At 42.9% G+C, this 10,147-nt stretch overlaps 1 protein-coding gene across 1 annotated transcript in view; it reads left to right on the top strand.

Annotated features, from left to right (window-relative positions):
* KCNK1 (potassium channel, subfamily K, member 1) overlaps positions 1-4,604 on the top strand; it is a 5,386-nt gene extending 782 nt beyond the window's left edge. The window contains exons 2-3 of the mRNA XM_010155701.1: positions 872-1,267; positions 4,069-4,604. Coding sequence (XP_010154003.1) covers positions 872-1,267; positions 4,069-4,328 — 656 coding nt within the window. The 3' untranslated portion in view covers positions 4,329-4,604. The remainder of the gene's footprint in view (positions 1-871; positions 1,268-4,068) is intronic.
* The last annotated feature ends 5,543 nt before the right edge of the window (positions 4,605-10,147 follow it).

The raw sequence follows: 10,147 nt of genomic DNA, 5'->3' as shown, positions 1-10,147 counted from the left end.
ACTCTTTCTTCTGTTTGCCAACCAAAAAATGCATTCCTGGTTTATGCTGGATTTACTGTTCTTTCCTGTGCCTGTGATTTACATTTAGAACCCGGCTGTCTGGCAGAGTGGGCTTTGGCAGCATAGCTGCTTGCCCTGGGTACAAGTGTAATGGCACCCATTCATGGTACTGCGACTGCAGGCCGCGTTGGGCCTGTACACTCGTGGATACGTTCCTGCCCTCTGAACAGGTCACTGTCACTACTTCCAGCCTGTAAATGACTAGACAAAAATCCAGTTGCTGTGGTTAGATCCCAGGAGTTTTGCTGTGAAAATGTTTGTTTTGCTTTTAGATGTCTTTGTTTGATTCTCGTCTAAACACCTTGCGGAAGCATGGAAGTATGTAGCGTGAAATGCTGACAGTAATACTTCTGTGTAACTTAAATTATTTTCACAAAAGGTCTTAGAGTGTTTTACTACAAAGCAGATGTAGGAAAATTTTCTGAAGTATGGATTATTCCACTTGACAGGTGGATAAAAGAAGTTACATCACTTTGTAAAACTAAACAGAGAGGTCGGCAGGAAAACACAGAATAAGACACAGATTTCCTGGCTTAGGTTCCCACTCCTGACTAGACATTGCTTCCTTTTCCAAATTAAGCATTTATACAATTACAGTCACAACTTTGAAATATTTTTTTTTTACTTGCTTATTGTTAGTACTTTGGCTTTGTTTGCCTGCTTAAAACAGACCTTTAAACCACATTTGTCAAGAATATCAGAATTAGCAATAGTGAAGCTTTCTTTTTCCCCTCACAACCATAGCCACTATCAAATTGGTATGTGAGCTCCCACCTTTAGCTCAACCAGTGCCTCCTCTGCTTTGTTGCAGGTTATGGACACACAGTGCCTTTATCCGATGGAGGGAAGGCGTTCTGCATCATCTACTCTGTCATCGGGATCCCGTTTACACTGCTTTTCCTGACGGCAGTGGTACAGCGCATCATTGTGTATGTCACCAGGCGGCCTGTACTCTACTTCCACATTCGCTGGGGCTTCTCCAAGCAGATTGTTGCAATCATCCATGCTATAGTCCTTGGGTTCATCACTGTCTCGTGCTTCTTCTTAATCCCAGCAGCAATATTTTCTGTCCTGGAAGATGACTGGAATTTTTTGGAGTCTTTCTACTTTTGTTTCATTTCCCTGAGCACCATTGGCCTCGGAGACTATGTGCCAGGAGAAGGCTACAATCAAAAATTCCGAGAGCTGTACAAAATTGGAATTACATGTAAGTGTCAAACCAACCAGCTAAATAAAAGGCATTTTATTAAAAAAAAACCAAACAAAACCCAAACCCTCAGACCTTCCTTCTCCATTCTGTGGATGGTGATTGTTTTGTGAGCTGTTAACTAGCAAACTGGGTATTGTCAATAGTTGTGCCAAGAGGAAACCTTTAAGGTCAGTTTTCCTAGTTAAGGGAGAGAAAGTCAAAACCAGAATTCCATTGTGCTAAACCATAGCTACCTGATCTCTTATTAATAGTAGAAAAAAATGCTCACGTTACTGTTATGAAAATGGTTATGATCATCTTGGGCTAAGATTTCCATGCATCAAAGCCAGGAAGATGATCCTTGTAGCCATCTCATAAGGTGAGATGACAGGTGAACTGCGGAGCAATGGGAAATGAGGCAGAACAGCACAGTTTCTGACTCCAGCTGTAACAGCAGGTGGCTGAAGGTGGCCCTGGTACATAGCAGCTGTCAAAGAGCCAGGTAGACTGAGATGATAGCAAAGCAAGAGCGCAGATGTTAAATTGTTTAGTTATGTGTTTGACACAGCACAGAGGCGCAGTGATCAGTGATTTCATCAAAGCAGAGCTAACAAAATTACCTTTGTGTTGGCATTGTGAATGAATGTACACTGAGGGCAATATTCTCCAGTGACAATGTTTTTAAGCATCCCTATTCCTGATACAGCTACAGTCCGCACAGTCCTGGGTCATCAGACGCACTGGTTAAAAGATCCGAATGGCCAAAACAAACCTTTCCTCTTGGGTCCATTTCTTAGGCTGGTATGCATATGTCTGTGCTCCTGGGCGCAATCCAACGATCTTCATGTAGGCAAAGTGTCCCTTCACTTGGTTTTGTGTTCTACCTAAAGAAAGATTGAGCCTTGAATTTTCTTTTTTAAGGAAGGGCCTTGAAATTGCTAACAGAACACTTTATTTTAGCTTCCTTTATCCATCATATTTTATCTTACCAGCAGTAGCTTTTAATTCTTACCCTGCTGATCTGCAGAGCTGATTTGGGGATGCTAAATGATGAAGTCAATGGAGAAAGTCACACACAGCAAGGGCCTTGGAAAAATTCTCCCTGTTCTGAAAACTCAACATCAGAAGAAAAGATTATGACTCAGATTATCCCTTTTCAAACTTTAGAACACTTAGGAAATATATTGCAGGAAGTGCTAAAAGGAAAAAGCTTTTAGGTGAAGTTGTGACCTTAGAATATTTAATTTCAACAGTTTTTAAGGTCATAACTTTTAAGTTATTCTTTTTCCTTTCATGTGACTAATTCAAGGAACCAAACAGAAGGTATAAAATGTTTCCTCTTGCTGAGCCTAAACTTACTGCAAGAAAAGTTTTGGAGTTCTACGTCAGAAAAAGCGTAATGAGTGCTACAGGCTTTTCAAGAATTTCTGGGAGAACAGAAGTCCTGTTCTAAATCAAGTGGTGATCAGCTGCCTGCGTTTCAGAGTTACAAAACTCTCAGTGCAGATTTATAGGTGCCTTTTAATTGGCATAGCCTTGTTACTTCTTCCTTGTGTTAATGCGTAGTGTGATGTCATGAGATCAAGCTTAAAAAGCTATTCATAAATTTTAGCTGTAGTGCTGATTTAGATCAGTACCTGGCATTGCAATGTTGATTTACTGGTGCTCTGGAAAGAAAAGGAGAGTGTTATTGCCAGCAAATAATCTGTAATTACAGGTGAAATATTTATGCCTTTAGGTAACAGAACAGTGACCATACGTAGATTATAATAATTAATCTGTGTTGATCTTTCAGCACATTTAATGTTCAGCCTTTGGATAAGCATGTGGTACTAATAATTATACACTTCATTTCTGCTTGATTTACTCTGTGAAATGATAAAATATTCAGGTAGTCATGCTCCTCATTAAACTGTAATGATCAGTAGCAGGGATCTAATGAAACATTGAGATTAAGAAATACTCATTTTAACACCATCCCACAAATTCTGGATGCATATGCTTGGAGAGGAAAAAAAAATAAAAAGAGCACAGTGGGCTGTTAACAATAGGAAGCTCCGTTTCCAAAAATCTCAGTCTGTGAAAGCTGATTATAGCCTTTAATAATCAGAGTCAGTACACCACCAAAAGTCATCCGTAACGTCATTCAAGTAACACTTCCAAGTTTGGATGGTTTACGTGATTTAGTAAACCATGACGAATAATCTTGTAATAAGGTGTCATCACATACAGCCAGGTTTTTAAAATATCAGCAGTAATTTTACAGTCATCTTTGATTTTGTTTTTACTGGTTTTGTACACATACCTAGTTTTTCCACTCATTTCCTGGTGTTGGTTATCTTATAATTTTAAAGGAAAATAATTGAAAAGTTTTGATGAAATAGTGATTTGCCGTGCTAAACCGGTACAAACAACAAATAACCATAAAGAGCTGCCATATTTTTACTTCTATCTGTAACATGTAGGAGTAGTAAGGGGAAAAAATCTTTTGAAGAACACTTTTACTCATGAAGGTCGTAAGTAAGCAGGGGAGCATACATGTGGTACATTTTAGTATTCTGTTTCATTTAATGCTTTTACATATTTTTCTCTTGTACGGTTATAACAATTAAAACCACCAGCGTTCCCTTTTTTGATTATGTAGGGTCTTGCTGTTTGTAGACAGAAAAATGAAAAAAATGATTTGATGGCCCAAAGTGGGTTACAGAGCTCTTCCCATCCCTGTCATCTCTGAATAGTATGTTCAAAAGTTACAGGGTTAGAACTGTTCCAGCCCCACTTAATTTGCTAATAATTAAACCACTTCTTTTTGTACCCAGGTTATCTGTTGCTGGGCCTTATCGCAATGTTGGTGGTTCTCGAGACTTTCTGTGAACTCCATGAGCTCAAAAAGTTTAGGAAGTTGTTTTATGTGAAGAAGGACAAGGAAGAGGACCAAGTGCACATAATGGAACATGACCAGCTCTCTTTCTCTTCCATCTCGGACCAAGCAGCCTCCATGAAGGACGATCAGAAGGCAAACGAGCCTTTTGTGACTTCCCAGTCCCCAACTTCCAATGACAGCTCTCTAAACAATTAATACAGGGGGTATCCTTACCTTTGTTTTGGTGCATTTATGCTACTTACCATAAGAAATAGAATGCCTCATGTTTTTTTTTCTGAAAATATACAAGCTGGAAGACTGTGCTACTTTAACAAGGATTCATCACTTCTGACATAGAAAAGACTTCTGGGAAAAATGTGGGAGCCACCCTGGAAACAGGGAAAAAATGTAGGATGTGGCTGGGAACATTAGGCCGTTTTGCTGGAGGGATGAGGAGTTAGGTGTACCACTTTCCAGAGGTGTCAGAAAGGCAGGCTTGCACAAGCAGCTTCATCCAACATCTTTAGGAGAGTAGGCCCTCGCTGACATCCAACTCATTTAGTTGCACGCCCCGTCTTGCCACCGGGCGGCAGAGCAAATTTTGGGATGTGCACTTTGGATTGTCAGAAGTGTAGTCACAGATTTAATCCAAACACACCAAATATCTTAATCTGGAAAATATTTCCAGAGCAATACCTGTAGATCTGCTGGAGGGGGGAGTATCTCAATCATCCCTCTATTACCTAGTAACTTGTAGGTGCAAATAATCATTCTAGGAACAAAAAACCAAGGCTCCAGTCCCTCCTTTGCCTGTGCCATTTACATTCAAATTTCCTACTTCTTCAAAAGGTCCCCTAATCACAGGAAAAATGTTGTCCTGAAGAGAGTGTGCCTTGAGTCTTTCATGCTTGTTTGTCTTTGTGTGAAATGCTTTTGTAAGACCAGTTCAAAGTGCTGGGTGAGATGGGGTTGTAGGGAAGGGAGACAGCTCTGTTTCAGTCCTCTGTCCGCTGAAATGGGCAGGAGTGTGGGTTTTGGCTGTGTGGAATGGAATGAAAAAGGGCCAGCGTATGCCACGATCGCCGTAGTCATGGGCCGACGGCGCTCTCCTAGCAGATGGTTGAAATCTGTGTGGCAGAAGGGCTCAGTGCCGTTTCTCCCACAGTCTGACCCAGCGTGTGCTCTCTGCTGAGCTGGTAGGTAAGGGGAAGAACAGAAGAAGCGTCACCTCTCTTTTTCTTCTTTTGCTTTTCTAACGAGTACTCAGAACACTTTGGAGGAGAAGGGAATGTTTCAGGGCAAAACGATTTTTCAGTTTTTCATATGGCAAGAAAAAAGGAAAAATGTCACATTTGGTTCGGATGGAACCGCAATTTTTTCCCCTTGGGAAAAGTCACTAAAATGTCAAGATCTTGCTCAACTTCTGAAGCTGGAACCTCTTTGGCTGTAACAGGAGAGGCGTTTTAGTCCAGCTACCAGTCACTGTGCTGAATGCAGGGACCTCGGAGTGAATTTCAGCGAGCAGGAGGTGAGACTTAAGTGGTTGTAGTACTCTCTCTTCTGGCCTTAAGAATCTACGTATGGGAATCTTGATAATGCTTTCCAATGAACAAAAGGTCTGGAGCACAAATAGCCATATTAGGACAGCCTCCCACATAGGAATAGCATAGAGGAGAGCCTTTTCCTTGCAGTGCAAGCATGCCAGGTTGCGTGTAATTTGGCTTATAGTGTTTAGAGCTGAGTAATATTTTACTGTAAAAGAAAAAAAATGCAGTGTGTCTAGATTTAGCGCACGTGGGAAAAATACTTGAAAGAAAATAACCCAAAATATACTGTGTTTGAACTTAATTGTAGCTAGCATCAAGCAGATTTTATATCTTTACTGGAAAAACATACTTGGTGGTTAAATCAGCTGAAAGTCTTCAATTAAAGTTTATATTTATAGAAAACCAGAGCTAAAGGTTTTGGTTGGTTTAGGTTTTATAGATTAGGTGAGAGCATACTGTGTTTGCATGTTCCCAGGAAAGTGGCTATTTTTATACTGCTTAAGATAACACAGTTCTATTTATAATGAATGTTAACCAATATATATGTACATATATACATAAATATATTTATATACTGTACATATATCATAAATCACCAGAGTTTAACAGACTTAGGAATGGCAGTTTAGATATTTTTTTCCCTAGGCTTCTCTTTATACAGTCAATAAGAAGACTATGGCATTAAAATGACACTGACATAAAATTAAGAGTACTGTAAGAAACATTTATACTGGATTTTCAGTGGAATTTTATTGATTTTTTTCAGTACCTTAAAATTCAAGGTTTCTTTTAATTTCAGTGTAACATTAAGCTCTAAAGGATATGCACAGATGCTAAATGATATACAAAGTTAATTTTGCAGCGTGTACGCAATTGCAAAATGTAGGCACATGAAACGAAAGCACAGAATTCACAGCAGAAACTAAGCAGTATACTGTGACCTAGGTGAGTATTTCTTGTTTTAAACTTAAATAAAAATTCTGGCTGTTGCCTGCCTGCACTGTCAAGTGGGGAGTATTTTCTTCAGCGGTGTGTGTGCGTGCACATGCCGTGCAGAAATCCCGTCGGCATTTGTCAGGGCCGTGCGTCTTCTGTTAGCCTTCCTCAGCTCAAGGAGGGACCATCAACGCCAAGGTGTGTTACCTAACCTTGATATTAATTGTGGCTAAGTATTGTATTGATTATTCCTATAGAGAAAAAAAAAAAAAGGCATTCCAAAGTGTGTTTGGTTTTCTTTCAGATGCTGACTGATTACAGCAAATAAAAAAACAGTGGCATACCATTTAACTTGTCTTCATAACGTAACTACTCAGGTATTTGAGGAAATCTGAAGACCCTTCATTGCAGGCTATCAGTACCACTGATGGAGGTAATGGCCTTCATTTCCTACAGCTCTTACATCGTCATGTGAAGCCAACACGCAGGATCAGAGTGGTTAAAACTGGGATCCATATTAGATGGAGAAAGATTGTCGTGCAAGAACTTTAATATACAGTGCATCTCTTTCCTAGAGGCAAGGTGTGAAGTGGGTGCGTGTAAACCCAAATGGAGAGCACAGGTCACAAAACAATGGTGCTGAAACAAAAGTTGCAAGAGGGAGTTAGAAATGTGAGCAAAGTACTTGTACACAAGAGAACTGCCCGTGTCCTATCCTCGCTCTCCTGCCTTCAATTGATCCAGCCTTATGTCTTCTTAATAGCTTTATTCTCTGACACTTGCCACCTTCTCTTTCAGTCATTGAATATAAGTGTGTTTTTACTGTTATTTCAAGGAAAAGAACTGGCAGGCCATTCAGTTTTGTTGGGGGAAATAAAATGGAAGAACCCACTTGAGTTTTGATCTTGGAGCTGAGCGACAGCCCTGTTCGTCCCTTTGAGAACACATCCCCTTCCCCGAGAGCTTCTTCCCAAGGTTCGCCTGGCGTGGGTGAGCCCCAGACTTGCTGAAGGGGGCAGCGAGTAATTTTCTTAAGCAGGTAACTTCAGAGACTGGAATGGTTTGCAGCTTTAGTGCTAGCCCTGCAAAGGTCCCTTGGTGGGATGTTTCCGTCGGAGGAATCGCCTAAGAGCAGCAGTTCTGGGTTACCTTCACTGTTTGTTTAGCCCAGAATTTTGTCTCTGGCAATGGCCAAGAGCAGACGTGTGTGAACTCGTGTAAGGATAGGGCAAGCACGTAGCCACGGCTCCCCAGGATATCCTCCTAGCCCCCAGCAGTCTGCAGCTCTGGATCTACGGTGGTGTCTAGGCGGTATGGGAAGTCAGTGCCGGCGTGATGGGTAGAAGACGCGCTAGACTGATGTGCATGCTCTCCGTTTTGGTGGGTAAGGGGCTGGCCCACGCAGGATCAGGTGAGGTTACCTATAACTTCCCTGCAAAGCAGTGTCGAGCCAAGCGCTTTGCAGTAACAGGTGGGGCAGCATTAACACTGCGACTGCATGGGAAGGTCCCTTATAAAAGGGGAAGGCCGGCAGGGGAAGGCCTTTTACGCGCTGGCCCTTGGGCATTGCTGCCCTCCGGGTAGGTAGGGTCCTATGCAGAACCTGTTTGCTCATGCTAGATCTTGCAACTCCCCGTTACCATTTGCTTTGTAAACAGTAGTCAGAAGTGTAGTGAGATGAACCCTAAGTTGCTAAAAACATTACTGCCCCAATGTTGCTCCGTTGTTATTCATTCTTCTAGATTCTGCTTTCTACACAAGCAGACTAAAGTTGCTATAACTGGAAGCAGTGTTATTCCAGATGTGCACCAGTGCAAAAGAATGGGGTTGCTCTGCTCTAGTAACTGTCACTATTGTAGTGTGTATCAAAAAGTTCCTTGATGGCTAAAAATGTGCCTATCTTCATGCCGCTTGTTTCAAACAGGAACGGTAACTTTTGAAATGACTAGCTCTGTGAATTCACACCCTTGCTATTGCATATTAGGTACTTGATGTGTGTCATTTTTAATGCCTACAGTGTTAGTCTCATCACTTCCTATGTTACCATTCTATTTGCTTTTTATTGTGAATCCCTGGTCCCAATTATCTTCAGAAGCCATCCCACTGGCACTGATGGGGAGTGCTGTGGTGCAGTTACCTTGCCGGAGCTGATGTGGGCTTGTGAGAACCATCGCCTTAGCTGACAGCGAGGCGACCTCGTGCGTGGCAGCGGGGGCCGAACGGGAGATTTAGGTAGTGAGAGGGGGAGCAGTGTGGCTGGGGGCAGGTGCATGGCGGACAGCCGACGGCAGGACAAACCCATCCTGGCAGACTGCTAAGTGACCACATAGTTTTCACCAGGCTGCATTGCCCGGCACTAGGAGTAAGAGGAAAATGTTTCCAGAGGCAGGGCATTGACAAAAGCCCTCTGAAATGATGTTCAATGGAATTATCTTTTTCACCATTTGTCTGCGGTCTGTGGCTCTCTGTAAGGTCAGTTGCAGCGCGTATGCTAGGAATCAGGGAAGCTGTTGGGCAGTTCCCCAGCGTGAATGGTCCCTGTGCTCCCTGAAGCAAGCTGTGCTTGTTACCGTAACGAGTTCTCCTGTATTAAGTTCACAGCGCTCAGACCCACACGCGGGAGTGCAAGTCAGCGTCACTGCGGAAACTTTCCAGGGGCAAATGTGGCCCAGGGCATTGCCCGGCCCTGGGGCTGTCTCCCTTTCTGGCGTCCAGGCTGTCCAGAAAGTGAGAAGTGATCCCTCTGCCATAAACAGTGAGAACACCACTCTCCTGGGAGGCTCAAAGCTCCTCAAACCCATTTTGTGCTACTCCCAGAGGTCTCGTAGCCTTGAGCAAACAGTACGTATGTGCAGGTACCCCGAGGAGCAGATAGAACTGCGACCCGGTTTTGCTATCCCTAATATTTTGAGGCTGGTCGACTCACTCAACCTTCTGAATTTATCTTCCCCATTTCAGAACGTGACTCTTGGCATTCCCTGGCTGTCCCAGAGCGCTCATCGGTACCTGGCTGGGCCGCTTCAGCGGGCAGTGGGGTGAGATTAAGGGAGTAGAAGGGACTTGTTAGCACCTGCCCTAAGGAGGAGCCCTGGGGGAATAAATAGGTGAAAGCCCCATCCTTGCCCATGAGTTAACTTCAGCTGCAGCCACCAAGTGTACCGCTTTATTTCTAAAACTAGTTCCAACATCTGGCACGTACAGGCCGTACGATTCAGCCGGCTGCGCTCTGGACGTCAGCCAAAGCTCATGCTGCGGGTAACGTAATGGCTATATAAACCAGTAGCTCCTCGAGAAGAATTAAACTGTATTTCCTCTGAAGTGCATCAGTGCTGCGCTTCTGGGCATTATGTAGACTGATCATTTTCCGGCTGGCAATGCCAGGTTACCCTACAACTGTGTAAAGCCATGCAAGGGCAAAAATTAATCAGCGTGCTTGCATAAACAGCAACTGTAGTATCAGTTTAAATGGGAATTAGCAAATCCTAATCCCGCATTCCTGGGCCGGTGTCCTGATTATTGGGCAAAGATCTGTTAAACTTGTTTCGCGACCGG

This window comes from Eurypyga helias, unplaced genomic scaffold (genome assembly GCF_000690775.1).
Source record: "Eurypyga helias isolate BGI_N326 unplaced genomic scaffold, ASM69077v1 scaffold9137, whole genome shotgun sequence".
Classification (NCBI taxonomy): domain Eukaryota; kingdom Metazoa; phylum Chordata; class Aves; order Eurypygiformes; family Eurypygidae; genus Eurypyga; species Eurypyga helias.
The sequence above is the reverse complement of the archived record's forward strand: the minus strand, read 5'-3'. Positions and strand labels throughout refer to the sequence as shown.